This window comes from Globicephala melas, chromosome 10 (assembly GCF_963455315.2).
Source record: "Globicephala melas chromosome 10, mGloMel1.2, whole genome shotgun sequence".
NCBI classification, from domain to species: Eukaryota; Metazoa; Chordata; class Mammalia; order Artiodactyla; family Delphinidae; genus Globicephala; species Globicephala melas.
This window is the reverse complement of record NC_083323.1, coordinates 87,218,620-87,241,950: the sequence shown is the minus strand read 5'-3', so window position 1 is coordinate 87,241,950 and position 23,331 is coordinate 87,218,620. Positions and strand designations below refer to the sequence as shown.

Genomic DNA, 23,331 nt, shown 5'->3' with positions numbered 1-23,331 from the left:
TTGTGACACTGTGGTTATGTATGAGAGTGGCCTTGTTCTAAGGAGATGCATGCAGAGTAATGATGTCTGCAACTAAACCAAGAGGGAGAGCGAGAAAGGGAAAGGGGGGAGGGAGAGGGAGGGGACACAGAGAAAGAAACAGAGACAGAGGGACACAGACTGTGCAAATGTGGCAAAATGTTAGTAATTGATGAATCTAGGCGGGTGTATAGGTGTTTATTATCCAATTCTTTCAAATTTTCAGAAAATTTGCAATTAAAAAAACAGAAAACCTCTCCAGTGATGGGAAACTCACTTTTCTCCAAAAAGCCAGTTCTAAGATAGCTCGTTTTCATATTCAAGTATAAATACTGCAGTCGGAGCATTCATTTGTGGCTTTGATACCTGCCATTTCCACGTGTCTAATCTCCATTCGCCTTTCAGTCTTTTCACATTTTTCTCCATATCATCTATAACATTAGATACCCTTATAACTTTAATCATGGCACACCTTTAAAAAATATTTTTTCTAAATGTATACACACACACACACACACTGTGGTATATAAATATACCTGTCATCTTTCAAAGTCAATCTTTTTATTCAAGATTTTCTGTAATCTCATCTTGAACTCTTTTTCAGCTTTTTAGCTTCGTTTTCTCATGGTTAATTAACAGTCACAAATTAGATTTTTATGCTTTTCCAGTGTTACTGCTTCTCAGTCCTAGAATTCCCCCTCACACAGAATTCTAGTCTATTCACTCTTCAAGATCCAGCTCAAATGACTTAAACTTAAATGTAGTATATCTTACATACACAGCTGTTCAAATCCTACATTCTTCGTTAAGTTTTCCTTAAATAACTCAGCCAAAATCTCTAGGGCTTCATACAGTGCTTGGCACATACACTTAATACACACTTTTCAGCTAAACTCTCTCATAGTTCTTTTTTTTTCTTTTTGGCCTCACTTCGCCGCATGGGATCTTGGTTCCCAGACCAGGGATCAAACCTGTGCTCCCTGCAGTGGAAGCGTGGAGTCCTAAACAGTGGACTGCCAGGGACGTCCCTCTAATAGTTCTTAACTGACAACACAGAAAGATAATACCTTCCTAGTCTATCTCAAAGAGTGGCTTTGAGGTTAACGTATTTGCAGTTAGCATTTTGCATTGTATGTGTGTGTGAAAGGTATCTGTAAGCCATAATGCCCCATACTATTATTTCTTATTTTTATTTTTGCTTTCCCTTGAGGCAACATATGGAACATATAACAGCTGTCCAAAGGCCTAAGGCAATAGACATAATACTGGGGTATCCATGGTGTATGAAGACTTTCTAAGATGTGTATGAGCACCGAGCCTGTTTTAAGGCAATCCGTTCTCTGATTCTCACTTCCCTTTTACCTGAAAGGATCTGCCGGAAAATGTGCTCTGGGGTCAGAGGGTAATGTGGGCTCCTTTGCAGCTTCCCTTATCCCAATTGCCCCTCCCCTACTTTACAAAAAAAAGGCATAATTCTGCCCCACCTCACATCTTCCTAAGGTGCTGTACCCCGGTGATGCAAAAACCTCCACAACACCGAAAAAGGAACTATTGACTGGTGAATGAGAATGAGTAACACATCCTTTTACAAGTCAGGTGGTTTTCAGTTACTTGCTTTCAACAAAGTTGAAAGAGAATCTAGTCTGTGTTGTCAGCAGATAGACCATTAAAAGTATTTTTTTCTTGTTAGATCGTTGTGTGACTTTTGGGGGCATATAATTTGGAAAGAGTTCAAAGAATTGAGTTGCATTGCTGTAACAAAACTCCATTAATTCTCATGTACTTATTTATGTGAACAAGTTTTCTCAGTGCTTACATCCATGGAATTGAAAGCTTGGAATAGAATTGAAGCAGCTCGTTCTCATTCTAGAAATACTCATCCACTGATAAATAATCTAGTTTAAAAAAGTATTCAATTCCATCTTTGTGAGGTGCATTGCCAACAAAACTTTACTTTTGTGTTTAATATTTATTTATATTTTGAAATATATTTGTTTTGATCAGTTGAAATAATAAGACTTAAGAGTGTTATGATCACAGGAGATTTAAAAACAACCGTTAAATTTCAATTTCTGTACACATTTTTGTTACAAGGAAATATAAGATGATCAATAAAACAGTTCGAATATAAAATATATTATTAAGATAAAATTCAGGACAGGATGTAAAATGTACATGAGTCCCAGAAGATAAAGGATGGAAATTGCCCAAGCATAACAGAGATCGGATTCTAAAAAGTGTATATTGGTGGGTGTTAAATCCCTATGGTATTTAGGGTTCATTGGCTACGTTTAAAAAAGTGTGACAGTTATAAAATATAAGAAGCTGGAAAAAATGTGGATGTCACTTCAAACCGTATAAGGATGTACAAAATCGTTTCAGAGGGCTCAGGAGCTAAAAAGTTTGAAGATCTAGAACACACATGTTTGCTCTGAGACTGTGATTTAACCATTCCTCGGGTTATTCGAACGCAGGTTAGATGATAACCTGTGGCTCTATGTCGCGCGTATGGACTCAGTACCTCGCACTGTATTATTGATTTTTACTCATTTTAATCGCCTCTCCTCGTAGACTGTCAGCTCTCAGAAGCCCAGGGACTTGTTCGATTCTTAGCTCAGCGCCTGTGCATCGGGGACTCCCCAAACACCCCCCGGAATGAATGACTTTATTTTGAGACCTCGGAGGGCTGTTAGAATCGCCGGCTAGCGCTCAGGTTTTCGTTCCGCGTGTCCCGCCCGCCGCGCGGGCAGGGAAGCCGTGGGAAGGCCCCGCGGAAACTCTGAGTCCTCGGCGGGTCGGGGCGGAGGCCGGGCAGGGACCAGCGGGGGCGCGGAATCCGCGGCCGGGGGTGGGGGGGGGAGGTGCCACCGCGTGCCGCCGCGCAGGCGCGCAGCCGTCTCCGCGTGAGTGCGCGCAGTCGCGCGCCTGTCCCCGCGCGGGCTCCGTAGCGCGTGTGCAGGCTGACGCAGCTCGCGGGCCCTCCTCCTGGTCTGCAGCGGCGTCGGCGGAGTTTTGGGCGTTCGGGAGGGGGCACGGGAGCGAGAGTCCAGAGAGGGAGGCGGCGGCGGCGGCGGGGAGGAGGAGGAGGAGGAGCAGGCGCCGCCATGGCCGCCGCTATCACCGACATGGCCGACCTGGAGGAGCTCTCCCGCCTGAGCCCTCTGCCCCCTGGCAGCCCCGGCCCGGCGGCGCGGGGTCGGGCTGAGCCGCCAGAGGAGGAGGAGGAGGAAGAGGAGGAGGAAGAAGAGGCGGAGGCCGAGGCGGTGGCGGCGCTGCTGCTGAACGGCGGCGGCGGCGGTGGGGGCGGTGGAGGCGGCGGCGGAGTGGGGGGCGGCGAGGCGGAGACGATGTCGGAGCCGAGCCCCGAGAGCGCCAGCCAGGCCGGGGAGGAGGAGGACGAGGAGGAGGACGAGGAAGAGGAGGACGAGAGCAGCAGCAGTGGCGGGGGCGAGGAGGAGAGCAGCGCCGAGAGCCTGGTGGGCAGCAGCGGCGGGAGCAGCAGCGACGAGACGCGCTCGCTGAGCCCCGGTGCCGCCAGCAGCAGCAGCGGGGATGGGGACGGCAAGGAGGGCCTGGAGGAGCCCAAGGGACCGCGGGGCAGCCAGGGAGGCGGCGGGGGCGGCAGCAGCAGCAGCAGCGTCGTTTCCAGCGGCGGCGATGAGGGCTACGGGACCGGGGGAGGCGGAAGCAGCGCGACCTCCGCGGGCCGGCGAGGCAGCTTGGAGATGTCGTCGGATGGGGAACCCCTGAGCCGCATGGACTCCGAGGACAGGTCAGTGCACGGAAGCGTTTCCCCCTCCTTTCCTCCTCTTGCGCTCCTAGGCCCCTCGAGGGGACTTTTTGCTGAGATCCCCCTGCTCCCCGAATCCTCGGCCCCTCCCCCCGGCTCTCAATTCGGAAACCTCTGCCGGCCGCCGCGCCCCTCTCGCTGCGGATAGCGGCTTCCAACTCTCAAACCCTTTTCCCCCCAACTCTCCTTTCCCCGCCCTCTTTCCCCTCGGCTCTGCACTCCGTACGGACCTAAGGACGGCTCCAACTCGGAAACAATCCCCAAAGTAGGCCCAGATCCTGTGGCGGAGCCGAAGAGGGCCTTGATGTACGCACCTCGGTACACAAGGTAGCTTCATCCAGCCGTGTTCGCGAATACTTGTCAGAACCGTAATTGACAAGTGTTTTCCAACATGGCTGGTTTCGCCTGGATGTAACAGAACTTCCTTGTTCAGGGAGGAGACCCCCAACCATCACTTTACTTTACTTAGAAAAGTGAAGACTATTCTTTTATATTTAATCAGAGCTTCCAGAATTCCTCATGTGTGGTCATTAACATGGTCTCCAAAGTGGTTTTAGTAACTTATATTTCGTTGGTGATCAAATTGGGGAGAAAGTTTTAAAAACGTATAAATCGTTGTGTAAAAGAATAATGAATTAGTGTCCTTTAAAATAACTTTGCGGAATCGAAGAGAGTTGGAATTGTGACAAAATGCAGTCTTAAGGTACAGCATGTCAGTATGCATTTTAAAATCTTTATACAGTAATGCTTCAATGTGAGAATCATGATTTTAGATGATAATATTTAAAGTCATGTTTTGGCGAGATCTCTGAAGGGATTAGTAGCATTTTTCTAAAGCTTTTTAGAAAGAATGTGGAGACTGACAAAAATGCGCTTCATTTTTTCGGGACATTAAGAAGTTTATTGTTATGGTATGTTTCAGTTGTTACTATCATTACTTTTGATCCCTGGAAAACTTCGTACTTTAGCTAATTGGCTTTTAATGTACTTTTTTAAGGAGAACCATGTCATGCGTATTATAATGCATCTAAAGTATATTAGTTATTTTGACCATCTGCTAATGTTTTGATGAGCAGTAGAATTTTTAACAATCTTTATTGACTTGGATTTAAAAGTTAAAGTATTCTAAAGTTCTAGGAATTCTATTGTTAACATAAAAATAAACACAATGGCTTATATTTAGTGTTATAAGGAATTCACAGCTCTAAATATTTTGAAAATATAGCATCAAATTCTGTTTGACATTTACTCTAATGTCTAGTTAAGGAAACATCTTGAGTGGGGTAAAGTAGAGAGTGCAAACCTTGGAAAAATTGTCCTGAACTATACAGGCATGGCAGGAATGAGAATGTCTTCAAGAAAATTAAAAATTGATGTGAACTGCACAATGAAGCATGTGTCATTTATCATTTTACTGTATACTCCTTCTTTGGTACCAGTAGATATTTGAAAGTTGACATTAATTTATACAGTCAGCATCTACCACAGTTGTTCCATGTACCTAGTATACACATACACCCATAAAACACACTTGCCTAGCACTGCACGATTTAAATGCCTTAATCATTTCATTTCCACAACTCTGGCGCAAGGTAGGTATTATTTTGACTTCCATTTAACAGATGAAGAAGCAAGTTGAGTGTCTTACTCAAAACAATAAGTATAGAATGGAAGTGGTGGAGCTGGATCTGAACAAAGGTTCTCTGCTAGTTCCACTTCACAAGAGTTAGAATAATTCACTTTAAATAGCTACAAGCAGGATGTGCCAGATATTTGGCGTTTTGTTTTGTTTTTTTTTTGTTAATATCTGTCTACTAGTCCTTTTAGGAGATAGTAATTGGCCAAGCAGTATTTCAGGAAGTGGAGTTTTGACTTCATTTTTATTATTCACTTGAATATGTAATTTTTACATCATATTTCAGAGTAAGGAGTAAGATATTGGTGCCAAATAAGGTTAAAACCTGATAACCAAATGTACTTGCTTTTCTTGATGCTTAAACATTAGAGACTACAAAACACTGTAATCATTTTACCATTACAGGGTAATAAATTTATCACTTGTATGAAAAAACCTTATGTGACTAGTGAAACTGGTTGTGGTCTTGATAATCTTAATTTTGAAACTCCCCCTTTTATGCCTTTGAGTTTTTTTTAAGAGTTATTTTAAATTTGCAGAGGAGTCATAATTCTTATAAACTGTCCTGCAGATTACATCAATCTACGGATTTTATAGATTGATTTCACGGTAGGAAGTCTTTATATTTGTAACTGATGGGAGGATATCGTGGTTTTAAAGTGCTTTTTAGAAACATGAGGCATCCTATTGCAAGGATTTTATTATCATTAGAATTTACTCTTTCTATTAGAATGCCAGTTGAGTTTTTCTTTCAGTTTGAAATTAGTTTATACTTTTGAGTTTATCTAACATACTTTGTAAGTTGTTGAAATTATCTTAAATATTTTTAACTGTAAGTGTTCCGTTTTAAGAAAGAATTAACTTTAAAGATTTGGATATTAAAGCTTGTGATCCAAGGAGTCAGTTTACAAAACGTATTCGAAGTGTTGTGAAAGTGATTAATTTATAAAATGATTAAATCACACTTGGTACCAAAAACATTGTTTTTCCCAGGAGAAAGTTATTCAGAACCAGCCTAAATGTATTGGTGTGTTTATTGTGGTAAAGTTAGAAAACCTTAAAGTTATTGTGTAGTTTCCTTTTAGTTTGGTTATAAAGATAATGGGATTTTCTTTGAGGGGAATATTTAGCTGCGTGAGGCCACTAAAAACTAGCTTTTATTTTATTTTACTTTGAATCTAAGCTTAAGTACCTTTTAAAAATTTACCACCTTTTAAGTTAATTTCAGAGGCTAAGTTGACTTTTAAATAGAATTTTAGAATGCCTCTGAAATATTTTTAGTGTAGAAATTAGTTCTACCTGTTGAATCAGATTATACATTAAAATACTGTTCAGTTGCTTATCTGTATAAGCGAATTGATAATAACAGCCTCTGTTTTGTGGTTATTTGTCTCTATTACGGTTCCCCCCTCCCATCTAGAATATAAGATACGACTTATTTTGAAAAAGCCACTTTTATCAGACTTTCTGGGTAAATCCAGGTGTCAGGTGAAGAGTGCGTGCATAAGGTTGGGGTGATAGGGAAGGGCATTTAGTATGAAACTTAATGATAAGCAAAGGCTACAGGCCCTTACTGTTTTGTGGATTAAAATTTGGATTACCAACCTAATGGGTTGCAAACTTTGAGGTATAATTAAGGTGGTTTTGACACTGGGAAAACAGGGTTATGTTTTGCACTTCCCAGTAATATGATTAGGAAGATCTTTTTCTAGTATGGAGGCTAAACTTTTAAATCGGGTTAATATTAGAAGGCTGCATGTTGAGGTTATCATCAAGACCTATTAAGGCTCTGTACGGTTGAGGCAATAAAATACTTTTATAAGAGGTAAGATTTTGCTCATATTTCATGAAGGAACTGCTTTTCACCATTCACTTTTCAACTCTGAAGCAGCTGTTCATAGTCTCTCCAGAATCCCTGTTTTAAGCTACCTTTTAATTTTGACTAAATTTAGGGAAGAGCTTCTATAACAGGTCTCAGTTGTCATTGATTACAGATTGTAATTCTCAGTTAAGAAAGGTACGGCTCTGTGCTAAAAAGTAAACAACAATAAAACCACAGGTTTCAGGATTGAACTTATATGGAGAGATTCTAAGGGGTCATTTTACTGTTAAGAAACATTGAGACTATTGCATTGCATCAGTTAGGAAATCTTGTGTGTAATCTAGTTTGTTACCAAGCATAGGTATTTACTGTGTGCAGGAAGGACTCTACTGGATATTGTGGGATACAGGAAGTCAAAATGCTTCCCAGTTCATCCATCTTGTATATTGCTCTGAAACTTTTAATTCCAAAGTGTGGTTTTGCCATAATTCCTAGCACAAAACTTTATTGACTCTAAACAAAGTTAGAGATGTCACACCTTGCCTGTTGTATTAGCTATTTATTGCTGTGTAACAGATATATCCCCCAAATTTAGCAACTTAAAACAAACATTTGGTATCACGTGTGGTTTCTGAAAGTCAAGAATGGAGAGGCTTAGCTTGGTGGTTCCGGCTCAGAGTCTGCTGTTGCAGCAGAAGTGTTGGCCAGCACTGCAGTCATCTGAAGGCTGGACTGGGGCTGGAAATCAGCTCACTTAATGTACCTTTTGGCAGGAGGCCTCAGTTACTCACCAGGTCAGTATGTCCATAAGGCTGTTTTTGTGTTCTTAGGACACAGCAACTAGTTTCCCCCAGAGCAAGTCATCTGTGAGAAAGAGAGCCAAGAATTTTATGACCTAAATATACCTGCTCACATAGTCTTCATACATCTTCACTTAGCAGATACATTTTTCCTACTTTTCTTTTTATTCATACTGATACATAACAAATGCTTCAGATTTTTGTTGACTGAGACAACGTTTCAAAACCCATCAAAATGCCACAACAAATTCTTTCCTGGTCTTACTAAACTTGATTTTAATTTTTTCTTTTTAATTACTGTGTTTGTATTTCTCCTTTATTTTTTCATCTCAATTTCTGGCTTTGTTATGTAGGGATGTAGAAATTGCAGTATAAAGAGCCTGTAATCAACAGTCAAAGGACAGGGGCTTCCCTGGTGGCGCAGAGGTTGAGAGTCCGCCTGCCGATGCAGGGGACTCGGGTTCGTGCCCTGGTCCGGGAGGATCCCACATGCCGCAGAGCGGCTGGGCCCGTGAGCCATGGCCGCTGAGCCTGCACGTCCGGAGCCTGTGCTCCGCAATGGGAGAGGCCACAGCAGTGAGAGGCCCGCGTACCACACACACACACACACACACAAAAAAGTCAAAGGACACAATTCAGATTTTAGCATTGCTACTTACATTATGATTTTAAGTAATATCTTTGACCCTTAGTTCCTCAACTGCAAGACGACAGGGTTAGGTTTAACCATGAAGGTGTTCTAAGGTCCACGTGAACTTCTGTTAAGGAGCCCTGTGGACCGTTTGGAAGAATCCACGTTGTTCAAAGCACTTGAATGTTGCTTCATCCTTTTTGTTGTAGCATGGTAGTTTTGAGAGCAGGGGTAGTTTAGCTCATTTATATCTTTGTAGTATCTAGCACAGTACCTGCATATGGTGAGTACTCAATTATTAGAATTAAATTGAAATACCTGCAGTAGAATTTGTATAAAGAAGACTATAAAGTGAGGGCCAGGAATTGGTGCCTTTGGCTGGATCATTGTATTTAGTATAGTGAGTTTAAGGCCAGCTTTTCTCTGGGGGTGTACTCTAGTAAGGCCTTTGAGGTCGTATGCAAAATTTTATGTGGGCGTTTCTCTGAGAAGATGTCAGCAGTTTTTCTCAGAGTCTTAAAAGGGTTTGGTCTAGGGCTTCCCTGGTGGAGCAGTGGTTGGGAGTCCGCCTGCTGATTCAGGGGACACGTGCTCCGGTCCGGGAAGATCCCACATGCCACGGAGCGGCTGGGCCTGTGAGCCATGGCCGCTGAGCCTGCGCGTCCGCAGTCTGTGCTCCACGACAGGAGAGGCCGCAGTGGTGAGAGGTCCGCGTACTGCAAAAAAAAAAAAAGGGTTTGGTCTAAGTTAAGAACTACCAATTTAGAGGTGATCCAGAGGTGCATAATAAATACTTTTTAAATGATTGGACAACTTTGAAATTGTAAATTTCTGTAAAAAGCTTATTTTAAAAGTAAGTATAAGGATGGAAAATCTGAAGTGGATAGTCACCCGAGGTTTTTTTTTTTTAAAACTATTGTTTAGAAGCATTTATTGTAGAAAAATGCCCAACATTCTATCAAAGGTACATGGAAAATTTGAAGTTAAGTAGAGAAGTTGTTAAGAGTACAAGATGAGCCAGAATGTTTGGATTTGAATTCTAGCTCTCACTGAAGCTGGGTGACCGTGGGACAGTCATTTAAGTTATTTAATGGCTTTCTACTACTTCAGGTTTCTTATCTGCCGAAGGGGGACTGTAATAGTTCCTATCCTGTAAGATAGCTATGGGGATTACATGTACAGTATTTCGCACACAATTTTCTAAGCATGTATTATGTGATAGGTATTTATTCCACAGATGTACGTAGAACCCCCGTTATGTGCCAGGTACTATTCTAGGTGTTGGGTACACAGCAGTGAGTAAAACAAAGCACCTGACCTCATGGGTGGGGGAGACAGACTGTGAACAAGAGCTGATAATAGTCAAGCTAGCACTGGTCTTTGGTTGAAGCAGTTTAAGATCTGAAATGCCAAAAGTACTGTACCAGCTGTTAAATGTGTGGCAAATATCTGTAAATGAGTGCTGCAGAAACTTGCAAAAGGATACGCTATACCAAAATATTTCATTACAAAATCTACATTTTAATCATTTTCTTTAACATATATGGTTGACCTAAAAGGCCTCTTAATACCTTTTGTTTTTAATAGTTTTTAATATGTAAGTAATGCTGCTGATCTATTACTAAAAGGTTTTGGGATATGTTTTCTAGTAATGGTAATGGATCTGCAGTTATCTAACCGCATATTGAGTTCATTTTTATGACTGATAGTATACATTTGTGAAAGTAATAGTGATATTGACCTTAGAACTAAACGGACAATTTTGGGCATGGATAGGAGATCAGGTAGATGTTTAGATGTTTAAAAAATCATTTTTGGGCTTCCCTGGTTGCGCATTGGTTAAGAATCCGCCTGCCAGTGCAGGGGACACGGGTTCGATTCCTGATCTGGGAAGATCCCACATGCCGTGGAGCAACTAAGCCCGTGCGCCACAACTACTGAGCCTGCGTGCCACAGCCTTGATTTCCGTGTGCCTAGAGCCCATGCTCCGCGACAAGAGAGGCCACCGTGGAGAAAAGCCCGCACACCGCAACAAAGAGTAGCCCCTGCTCGCCGCAACTAGAAAAAACCTGTGCGCAGCACCGAAGACCCAATGCAGCCAAAAATAAATAAATAAATTAATTTTTTAAAAAAGTCATTTTTGAGAATTTACTGATGGTTAGCATTTAACCCTGTTTAATGATAAGAAAGATGTGCATCCCCAGATAGTTTTTAAAGAGAAGACTAAAAAGGTGATTCCATTGTTTTCTAGTTTTCCTGTAAATTGTTTGTGACACAGTACATAAAAATTAAAACTGTGGAGTATTATAGTCGATGACTAAAGTTTTGATGGGAGAGGGACTGGATTTTAGGGTTAGTTGAGTGATGAAAAGAAATTTCTAGGAAGCCGAAATGAAACATAGGAAGGAAAGAGCCTAGCATATTCAGAAAACTTTCTGCCTAGATTAGAGGATCCACATTGGAACAGGGAAATAAGAATTAATGACTAAAATGTGACCTTTCATGCAAACACAAATTTGCCCATCTTTCTCTCTATAGGCTTGTGAATTGGATTCTTTGCCTCTCCCCAACTTCTGTGTTTGTAACTCCTAGTCATGATCAGGTCTTACCTTGAACATTTTCTCAGGCAAACTATCCCTGATTCTTTGTTGGACACATTGCTAGCCCTTCAAGTTCTGCATTGCTTTTATCACAGTTTGAGTAATTATTTACTGTTCATCTCTCTTCCTAGAATATGAGCTCCTTGAGAATAGGAACTACATCTGTTTTGAACATTGCACTATCTGCGGTACCTGGCACAGTGCTTGACAATCATTTTAGGTATTTTAAAATATATTTTGAATGAATGATGAAACTTGTGTTACCGGAAAATTAGTCACGTGTGGCAGAGGTAGAGAAGGAAAGCTTGGGAGCTGGGAGACCATTTAGGAGGTGGTAGGAGTAGTACAGGTGTGAAATAAAGAGACTCGAGCTGGGGTAGAAGTTGGGGAAAAAGTCATGCTTGGGAAACTGAATTAAAGGAAAGAAAAGCTAATTTCCTGAGTGATCAATGAGAGAAATAGTGTTACTATTTCTGAGTAAAAAGTTTTTTTCTTGACGAGTTAACTGGAACAGTACTTCACCATATTTTTCTAGACACATCTATCACTAAAACAGCTAAAGGAACATTGGGTAGTGAAAGGGCATGAACCTCTAAGTCAGAAAGACTTGGCGTTATAATTTAACTTTTCAGAAGTTGTTTCCTTAGCTTTAAAATAGAAGTAGTATCTGTCTGTCTATTTATGTATGGCTGCATTGGGTCTTTGTTGCTGCACGCGGGCTTTCTTGAGTTGCATCGAGTGGGGGCTGCTCTTTGTTGCAACGCGCAGGCTTCTCATTGTGGTGGCTTCTCTTGTGGATCACGGGCTCTAGGCGCGTGGGCTTCAATAGTTGTGGCACGTGGGCTCTAGAGCGCAGGCTCAGTAGTTGTGGTGCACGGGCTTAGTTGCTCCATGGCATGTGGGATCTTCCCGGACCAGGGCTCGAACCCGTGTCCCCTGCATTGGCAGGCAGATTCTTACCCACTGTGCCACCAGGGAAGCCCTAGAAGAAGTATCTTAGTGTTATGGTTAAATGAGACGGAATATGTAAAGGGCCTAGGGCTGTAATTAATTCAGTGTCATTTATTTTCCCATTTTTCATGTGTAAAATGTGGGAAGAATACTTTATTGAGAATAATCAGTATTGTAGTACTGGCATTACTAGAGACTGCCTGCAGGATATTTGGCAAATCGTTTCATTTCTCTGAGCTGTAGATTGACTCTTTCTTTAAAGTGAGGGTTTTGGACTAAACAGTATAAAGAAATTTGGAGCTCAGATGTGATAAATCTGCTGTAGATTTGGCAAGTGCTCTAATGGAAGTCAGAAGATAAATATATGTATCATATCGTGAATCACATTCTTTTCCGTTCTCCAGCTTCTGTGTTTGTAACTCCTAGTCACGATCAGGTCTTACCTTGAACATTTTCTCAGGCAGACTGTCCCCAATTCTTTATTAGGCTCATTGCCACACTCAAAGTTCTGCATTGGCCCTATCACAATTTGAGTAAGTATTTACTGTTCATCTCTCTTGCTGGAATGTGTGCTCCCTGAGATTAGGAACCTATTCTGTATATATGCTCTGTGTGTGTGTGTGTGTGTGTGTGTGTGTGTGTCTGTCTGTGTGTGTGTGTGTCTGTGTGTGTGTGTGTTTCCTATCCTTTAGACAAACACAGAATATTGCAGGTGTGTCTTTGCTCCATCCAGGATCTCAAAGATACTTTAGGTTCTTCTGAGTTCAAAAATCACCATAATTCTAATTCATATTTATGGCGTTGCATTGAAATATCCATTTGTGTTTGTTTGTCTTCTCCAGGCTATAACATTTTTAAGATTAAAATCAGGTCCTATTTATACTTCCAGCACTTACCTGTAGCGCACTCACCTGTTACACTCTGTATATTCAGTAACTCTGTAATTGGTTGAATTCAGCTGAATGTGGATGTACCTGATATATATTTCTTCTTTCTCACTATTACTAGTGTGGCTGCATGAAACAAGGAGTTGAACCATTCTATGCCTTATTTCTTCCCCCAGTTCTTTTAAGCAGCATATGTGAAAACAGTATTTGAAAAAAGTTGTGGTTATTTGAATAATTTTAAAAAAGCAGGATTCCCCAACTTATATTTTGTTTCTCAAGAAAAATATGTATTTACACACTGTTTTAGAAGAAAACCCACTGTTGATTGTCTGGTTTGCTTAAGAATCTGAGACTTGAGCTTATTGAAAGGAGTCGGTGAAGTTCATCCACAGGACCAGTGAGGTGAGGAAGCACGCACAGACTGTCTCGTCTACAGTCACACAGCTCCTGGAGAATGTTGGCAGTCCTGGCTCTAGACGCGGTCTTAGCTACTACACTTACATTGCCTATAGGACTGTTGTAACAGCCTTGACCAGGGAAGTTTAATTAAAATATCAGTAGTTTACATTAGCGGCTGTTTTAATTTTCATCCTGTCCCTTTAGCAAAGAATAACTTAGGTGCTTGAGTTCATTTACATTTCTGGGCTTTATTCTCATTTGTAATTATATAGTTAGACTTTGTAACCTGGATTCCTCTTAAGACTATGAAATACGGAAGTTAATTTTTTAAAGTATTATAGTTATTCAGTCTTTAGGGGAATAGAGAGTCTTTATTGACATTTTATTTCTTTAATTTTGACACTTTTCAAAGCCCTTGACTTGTTTTCTGGTTTTCATTTGTATTTTGAGTTTCTAGAAAGATAAAGTGTTATCAATTAAAGAAAACACAGATTTCAGAAGGGTATTAGTATTTCTTAGTAAATACACTTACTAGTTCATTTCTAAACTATAAAATTTTTGTCATTACAAAATTATGAATATATAAATACTTGTTAAAGTACTGAGGGTGGGATTAATGAGCAATAGCCTTTCTAGTGATTTACATTCCTGTTGGCAGTCATTTGAACTTGTCTTCTGAGGTGTTGAACTCTACTGTAGTTATTCTTGTCAGATATGGGTACACTGAAATGATCCGATAAAATCATTTTTATGATTTAACACTAACTTAAAAAAACACGAAATGAATATGTGATTGCTTCTGTATAAAATGGGTATTGTTTTTCATAGCAGATTTTTTAATATACCATCATTGTGTATAGACGTTTTTCTGGAAACCTTTTTAAGACGGTAAAAGGTGACTCCTGATAGTGTAGTTTTACTGAAGTAGAATGTTTCTAGTATTACAATCTTTTTGAAGATAATTGCTTGCTGATCTCTTAAGCTGGATGAAAAATGTGGGTGGAGTAATCTTAAAGGGCATAGACTAGAGATGAGAAACAAATTGAAAATAATGTGCGCAGTGCATAGTGGTGATAGAAGAATGTAACGTACTTGTTTTCCATGAACTATATTTCATCATTGTTGCATAAAGTCCCTTTTGGCCAATTTGGTGAATACTGCTGGGTCTTGGGGAAAAATCTTTTGTCTTTATTCAGAGAAATAATTGTAGGGATAGAGAGTAGTCTTTTTCTTGATTAGAAAAATCCATTTAGCTTTTTAAATTACAGTGATAATAGCTTATAATTACAGTAACAATAGTAATAATAATATCTTGGTGTTGGCTAATGATTTTTACTGTGCCTCCAATTAATTTTAATGATTATCTCAGTGTGACAAAGCCATATATTTTACTTGCCTTAAAAAGCCTACTTAAATTTGTCACTGAAAACTATATGAGCATTTACTGTGTGCAAGGCACTAGCTGGGTTTAGGAGTTTACTCTGAGTAAGAGGTTTATAGGTGACTCACAGTACAGATCAACCAGATCATAAAGAAGCAGAATTCCTTCCACCTTAGGTGGGTAGGAAAGACCTTAGGCAAGTTTGACCTGAGCATATATATAGCACATACAATAAACTGGGCACTTATCTTTCCTTTTTTTTCCCCTAATTGTTTCTGAGTTTAAAGCTCTGAAAGCCTATAGCACCACAGCAGTTTGAAAGACCAAACCAGGCAGCCTTACAGAAATCAGATGTGGTCTAAATTCCTTAATCCCAGTTAAGACCAATCTCATAACTTACTCTTTGTTTTTGATAAATAAAAACTAAAGTGTCTCCTCCTTGTTCCCGGAGTATTCTGGAGCTGGATTTTACACTGACATTGTTTGTCTCATAATCTGGTTCAGTGGCCTAAGTTCTAAATTTGGAACAAGTTCTACCTGAGAATAGTGTTGCTTTGTATGACTGACCTTGAATTAATTTTTTTCATGGAGCTAATTGACTTGTAGAAATCAAATTTAATAGTTTATCTTGTAAAACCGTCCGACTCATCTGTTCAAATGAGTCACATTACACGTAATGCTAAATATCTTTTGTGTGTGTGTGTGTGTGTGTGCTGTAGATGTACAAAAGCAAAGGAACACCTTGTGTGTGCACACCAGATGAAACCGTCACGTTATCTTGATATGTAATATAGGCAGCATTTCAGTATTTCTTAAATCAGTAATTTACTCATTTTTCTTTTGTATAAATGTGGCAAATAGATTGTTTGGCATTAATGTTTTGTACTTGTGTGACTGGGCAAGTCACATAATTTTTGTGTTTTTGTCCCTTTTATCTGCTCAGTCTCTTTTATCTGTAAGATGAGGCTACTAATACTTGAGTATTAGTAAATAATGAGTAATTACCTCATTTGGTTGCTGTAAGCGTTACATGAGTTAATTCACATCAGGCATTGTTCCGGTTATTATGACCGCGTGGCAATCGACTCCCAACATTTAGTAGTTTAAAACATTATTTTGCTTACAAATCTACAGTCCGAGCAGGGCTTGGCAGCTTGGAGCAGTGTAAAGTCTGGGGACTGCAGTCACCAGAAAGCTCGCTTGCTCACGAAGCTGTCACGTGTGTGGTGCCTGAGCTGAGAAGACTCAAACAGCTGGGAGCTAGAACAGCTGGGGCTCCTGGCATCTCTCTCTAGCTCTGTGTACTTTCTTCACAGGATCTTTTTAGCACAGTGGCTTCAGGGGAGCCAGATTTCTTTATAGGGTAAGTAAGTAGTTCAGGGCTCCCAAGCTGTATGTCCCAGGGGAGACAGGCCGAGCTGTATTGCCTTTGATGACCTAGCTGTGGAAGTTCTGGCAGTGTCACTTCTGCAAGAGTTTTAGGACTGCTCAGATTCAAGGGGAGGTAGTATAGATCCCTCACTTCTTGACGCCAAGCTGTAAGAAGAGGATGTGGGAAGCTGTGTGTATGGGGGTGGCTGTCTTTGGAAAATACAGTCTGGCACAAGCGCAAAGAACAATGCAGGGCATATAGCAAACAGTACTTGTTAGCTGTTGTGATAAAGAATGGGAAGTCAGATTTAAAAACAGCACCTTACTTTTGTGATACAAATTTTGATATAGTAAGTTACATAATCCCTTTTTTTCCTTAAGATAAAGTCATAAGATGTAACAGGCAGGCAGTTCATAGTTTTCTTGAAGTATCTGTTTCTTCTTTTAACGGATTCAGTTTTAGCCTTTAATTCCTTTGTCAATGCCTAGAATAAGGAGCAGGGCACAAAACCATGGTCTCTTCCAACAAAAGGAGGCGAGGACTGGTACGGATAATTGAAATAGAGAGTTCACTCAAAGTTGTATCATATCAGGCATACAACTTCAGATTTCTCAGAAATAGAGGATTGCCACTGGTTGACCAGCAACTGGCACAATTTGACATCAATAAGGGCTTAACATCTCCACAAAATGCCTTAGTCTGCCTATGATAGAATATGGTCTTTGTTTTAATTAATTGAATTAATTAGATTCAGTTTTTTGAATTAAAAAATATAGGATTGTCTTACATGTTTTGTACTGTTCTGGATTTTAATAATTTTGATTACAGGTATGGGAGAGACACAGAGTAATCTTTCTAGTATTGAGTGGCAGTTTTATTATAGATGAAAGGAACATCACCTTTTAACCAAATAATAGCTTACCTTGTTACATAATTAGATAAGGAAACCCGTGTGTGTGGTTATGTTTACCTACAATTTGATAAGTATTTTGAAAACTATATAGTATACTTGTATCTATCCAAAGTTTATTACCAGTTACAAAATAAAGCTAAGTTTATAACGCTTGACCCTGTTAAGTGTTCCTTACTTAGACCAGTAGAATTTTTGTCTCCCTGTACCTCGTTGCACTTTCTTCAGTCCATATGGGGAACCATGTTCCATTCTTAAAAAGTTAGAATGAGAGAATGTTTATTTTATAATAATTCAGATACAGTCTATGAACTGAAGGCTTCCTAAAGATTATGTGTTTTTCACTGATAGAACAAAAATAAAACAGCCTTGGGGAATTCCCTGGCGGTCCCGTGGTTAGAGTTCCTTGCTTCCATTGCAGGGGGCACGGGTTCGATCCCTGGTTGGGGAACTAAGATCCTGCATGCCGCGTGGTGCAGCCAAAACAAAACAAAACAGAAACAGCCTCGATCCTTTAGAGATTAAGGGGGTTCTTTTGTGGAACTTCAATCAGTAACTTCCAGATCCTGAAGAGAGTTTCTAGATGCCTCGATCATTCTGTTTTCCTACTACATTTTTAAAGCTTATGGCACTTAATCTGTACATAATAGAGCTCAGTGGTTTCTAACCTTTTAGTATAAAATTAGTAGTTTGACAATTTCGAGGTCTGTTGTTATGAATTTTTATGTGGAACCCCAATGCATAAGATATATTAAAATGATATTTTATGAGTATTTTTTTTGTAAGTTCAGAAAGTTAACAATTTATCAGGTCAATCAGAATAGGAAGTTTTTTTGAGATGAACTTAAATTTCATGTGAGGTTTGTGGATGATACAAGTTTATGTCAGTATTAGCATCCAGTTTTTTTCTTACTCTATTTTGGCTGCTTAATCTTGAAGATGTGACTTGTGGACATGGGCAGCTTGTCTGTAGTCTCCATATACACTTTAATTCTCCTGGCCAAGAGCTATGAAAGGGGATTACCAGTATGGAAACCGTGTTTGGAATACGCCATTACTTAATGGTTGGTCTTAATTGTCTTTACTTCATATCACAAATGCAACAGTGACCAGAATCTTTTTTTTTTTTTAATACAGCAGGTTCTTATTAGTTATCTATTTTATAAATATTAGTATATGTATATATGTCAGTCCCGAAGTGACTAGAATCTTAAAGTCAAGCAATAAAACTCTTAATATCGTTTCATGTCAGCTGTTTGATTTGTTACCAGCTACTGGGCTAGTCCCCTAGCAGAAGAGAGCATTCAGCAAGTAACTGTGAGTCTTTTTGGAAGGCATTTAATTGGATAAAGCATAAGATATGGGATTTGCAGACCTAATTTTTATATGAATGGACAAGTGGAGGCCTAAGTTAGGGTTGGAGAAGCACCAGTGCAGAGCTGCAGCTTTGCTAATTAATGACATATTTATCGGAAATTCTGAAATTCTTATATTTTAGTTTTTTGATGATAAGAGTAAATTATATTTGATTTCACATTATACGTTGTATCCCCTTCAGGTACCTGTCCTCAATCCTCCTTTAAAGTTACACATTCAGTAGCCTAGAAAGAGGGACTCAAAGTTACCAAGGAAAATTCATACTCCAAATGAGTTTCCTCACAGATAACTGAAAAGTAGATTGCAGATAAGCCTGCCCCTACCCGTTTCACCTCAAACTGAATTTCAAATTCAGCAGTTAACCTTAGAATAAAATAAAAATATTCCAGGTCAGAAACATACTCTTTCCAGTCTATTTCAGAGAGACCTTTAAGCCTTGCTTTAAATATAGTCTAGATCAGTGGTTCTCAAACATTTTGCTTGTAAGGACACCTTTGCTTTCTTAAGTATTGAGGAATACGAACTATATCTCAGTAAAGCTGTTAAAAAAGTTACTGAAGGGCTTCCCTGGTGGCGCAGTGGATAAGAATCCGCCTGCCAATGCAGGGGACACGGGTTCAAGCCCTGGTCCGGGAAGATCCCACATGCCGCAGAGCAACTAAGCCTGTACGCCACAACTGCTGAAGCCCGCACGCCTAGAACCCGTGCTCCACAACAAGAGAAGCCACCGCAATGAGAAGACCGTGCACTGCAACGAAGAGCAGCCCCCGCTCACTGCAACTAGAGAAAGCCCACGCGCAGCAACGAAGACCCAACACAGCCAAAAATAAAATAAATAAATTTATTTAAAAAAAAAGTTACTGAAGAAACCATAGAGCTTGTTTATGGACGTTACATTTATCACTGTTACAGGATCAAAATTCAAAACTGAGAACATTAAAAACATTTAATCTAAAAATAAACCAATTATATGTAACAGGAAGTTTGGTTTTCGTTTTTTTTTGGCTGCGTTGTGTCTTCGTTGCTGTGTGCCGGCTTTCTAGTTGTGGTGAGCGCGGACTACTCTTCGTTGTGATGCGCAGGCTTCAGTAGTTATGGTGTGCGGGCTCAGCAGTTGTGGCTCGCGAGCTTTAGAACTCAGGCTCAGTAGTTGTGGAGCATGGGCTTAGTTGCTCCATGGCATGTGGGATCTTCCAGGACCAGGGATCGAACCCACGTCCCCTGCATTGGCAGGCGGATTCTTAACCACTGTGCCACCAGGGAAGTCCCAGGAAGTTTTTTTAAATGCAAAATAACTTTTTCAGTTAAAAAAAAAATAGAAGAGTGACATTGTTTTATATTTAATGTTTGGCTTAACAACTAGTTTCTCATACCTGCTTCTGCATTCAGCCTGGTGCAATGAATTGAGTTGGTTGAGCCATATGAAGAAAATCTGGCCTCGTGCAGATATTTAGTTGGAAAAGGAAGGAGTATTTTAATATACTTTTTAAGATAATTGTGTGGCTATTTAATAATATACCAAAACTTGACAAGTGATAGTTTTTTTAAGATTATTTGCAGTGTGGAATCTGAAGCCATGTCAGCAAACTTTTTTACTGCTACATCAAGACCGTGGTCTCTTCCTTCTCTATCATAAGATAGCATCCATGTTTTGCTTCCTCTGCTCCTGTATCTTGTCATTTAGCAAGCTGATCTTGTCAGTGTTGATAGCCCTATTGACAGTGGTCACATCCACCAAACATATGTTTTGCTTGGAAGTAATTTGAGTTATCAGAAAAGGGCTATTCTTGTATGTATGTGTGAACTGGCCCTTGAATTCTCAAGGGAAACCATTTTCATAAAATCCATGTAGTTACTCTAGACGTTAGGGTTTGCTCTGCCAGATAGTTTCTTAACAAGGCCCATGGAAAAGAGGAAAAAGGGAACGTTGTTATGTTAAAAATGTCTTACATCCTTCCCTAAATATTGCGTAGGAATCTCTAACAATGTGTGTGTGGTTTTCTGTTTTTTTTAAACTTACGGGTTTTCTGTCATCGTGTGTGTGTGTGTGTGTGTGTGTGTATGTGTACGTGTACATGCACACACGTGGTTGCTTTAGCTTACTATTCTACAATATGAGACAATTCCTTAGATAGTCTGGTCAGTTTCAGTTGGGTAATAATAATGAAAGAGATCTTTTAGAGTCTTGCTAATTAAAATGTTGTAGCAGCAGCATCAACAAGTAGGCTCTTGCTAAAAATACAGTATGTCAAGTCTTACCCCCAAACCACCGGATCAGAATCTGCGATTAATAAGATCACAGATGTTCATACACATATTAGTTTGAACAGCACTGCTTTAAATTATTGAAACTATCTGAATAGAGTGAGTGCTTTTTCTGGCTTAGGTTTTCTTAAAAATACCAGGCTGCTTTTGTTCACATTTTACAGAATCAGTAAGTTCATTGGGAAGGAGAACTAACTGAATGAACAATCTTAATATATGCTTGAACCTAGACACAAGGTCAGGTGGAATGTCACCTTTTAGTTCTGAGCATCTTGTTATCCTACTATTATAGGAAGAAGGACTTTCTATGAAATCTTTATCTATCTCAGGGCCCTGTCAAAAATCAGAAATTGCTTGTAACTCGTCTCCTGTGCTCTCCTGCATCAGGACTGTTGCCTTTATCAGTCTTAAGACTGGATAGAACCACTGATTCCGGCATGGATCTGGGGCCAAAAGGTAGCCTGGAGGTTTAGGATTAGGCACTTTCTAGAAGTTGGAGGAGTCAAGAAGGGATCATAAGGCAGGACTCCAGTTTGCCCTGCTGGGCTCTGGGAGGCTCTGTGGGGATGCTGCCCAATTGTGAAGTGTCTCTTGCGTCTTCCAGGGTAGGGTACCTGCCCTTTATCTCCTCTGCCATTGCATTTGCAGCTTGTTGCCAATGGTGGACAAAGTTCATGTCCTTTAACACCTGCATTATGTTCTCCTTTTATGAGGATCCATATCCACATGAAGTACTATTTTTCAAGTGAATAATACTGCATGTAGACAGTATTGCACTTAAAATTGTTAATATTTTGTTTGCCTTTGGAGTTAATTAGTATGGTTTACGAAAGTATTGAACTTTACAGTTGAAGTGTTTTAGAATATGTGAAGCAAGTGATAAGGAAAATAGGTAACCATTTGGCAGATAAAGGCCTCATGAGACTTGAAATTTCTAGTGCTCAAGTAAAAACTTGTGTTTCAGTATATACCGTACTTACAGTTTATTCCTGCAAAAACAAACAGTATATAAGTAGATTTTCAGGTATTCAAGAATTGATTCACATTGGAGAGTTTTCTTGAGATTACAGAGTTTTAGAATGAAGTTTTAAAGTTGCAATTTAGAATCTATGTATTGACTGGTAGATAGTTAGCCAGATGGACTTAAATATGTGAATATCCTTCAAAGGGAAATCTGAGACATTTTTCACATCTGAAACATCCTACAAAAACATTTTCGTTATCTTTGTAAAATGGGTGCATTTGATGTTAGACACAAGTCATTATTAAGCTTATTTAAAAAGTTCAGTTTAATTCTTGGGTGTGAACAAATAAGGTTGTAGTGGTTACAGGTGAATGTTCTTGTTTTTAGAAGACATGTGCTGAAATAATTGTGGTTGAAGTATTATGTTTGCAACCTGCAGATGATTGAGAAAAACAAATTATAGCAATATAGCAAACAGGACAGGGACTTTCCTGGTGGTCCGGTGGTTAACACTCTGCACTTCCAATGCAGCGGGTGAGGGTTCGATCCCTGGTTGGGGAGCTAAGATCCCGCATGCCACGCAGCATGGCCAAAAAAACCCCAAAAACGAGAAAACAAAAAACAGCACAAAGTGTTAATTGTTGAGTTCAGATTTAATTATTTTTATTAAGATATAGTTGATGGTACAATATTATATACATTTTCAGGTGTACAGCATAGTGATTCACAACTTTTAAAGGTTATATTCCATTTACTAGTTATTATAAAATATTGGCAATATTTCCTGTGTTGTACAATATATCCTTGTTTGTCCTAGCTTATTTATGTTATGTATAGTAGTTGGCACCTCGTAATCCCCTGCCCCTGTCTCGCTCCTCTCCACCTCCTGCCTCTCTACTGGTAACCACTAGCTTGTTGTCTGTATCTGAGTTCAGGTTTAGATATATTTTTCTGTGTTTTTGAAATTTTCTATAATAAAAGCTTGGGGGTAGGGGGGAAGCATACCCCTTAAAAGTTAGTATCAGTTTTATAATTTACTGGTACTTAAATTACAAGCAGTTATATAGCTTTTAATGGATTTAGTCTGAAGCATTCTTACTGTTGGTCCTTCTGTGATTGATGCCATGTCCATGTAATTTCTCTATGGAGAAGATATTGAAAAAAGAATTAGAAAATGAATTGCTTTTAAGATGAAGGCAAAGTATTACATTTTATTATGATGTGAAATTTTGAACATTCAAAATTACTCAATTTTATTTATTACTAATGTAATAATTTTTTAGTAAATAAAAGAATTACTAACATGTAATACTTTGTTTAGTAAATAAAAAGTTAAAGGGATTGATTGGCATTTTCAGTCTTTTTGGTGCAAAGGAGTTTAAAAAAAAAATGAGGGCCAGGAAAGTACTTCTTATTTAGACTTGGGTAAAATCAGAGAAACTTTTATTGCACTCAGATTTCTCTCTTCTGCCTGTTATTAAGAAGGGAAAATACAGCAAAATTTCCCAACTTCTTTGAGATGGAAAGA

General features: G+C 39.6%; 1 protein-coding gene across 1 annotated transcript in view; it reads left to right on the top strand.

Annotated features, from left to right (window-relative positions):
• Nucleotides 1-2,975: 2,975 nt before the first annotated feature.
• AEBP2 (AE binding protein 2) overlaps nt 2,976-23,331 on the top strand; it is a 55,788-nt gene continuing 35,432 nt past the window's right edge. Inside the window, exon 1 of the mRNA XM_030841450.3 lies at nt 2,976-3,790. Coding sequence (XP_030697310.1) covers nt 3,123-3,790 — 668 coding nt within the window. The 5' untranslated portion in view covers nt 2,976-3,122. The remainder of the gene's footprint in view (nt 3,791-23,331) is intronic.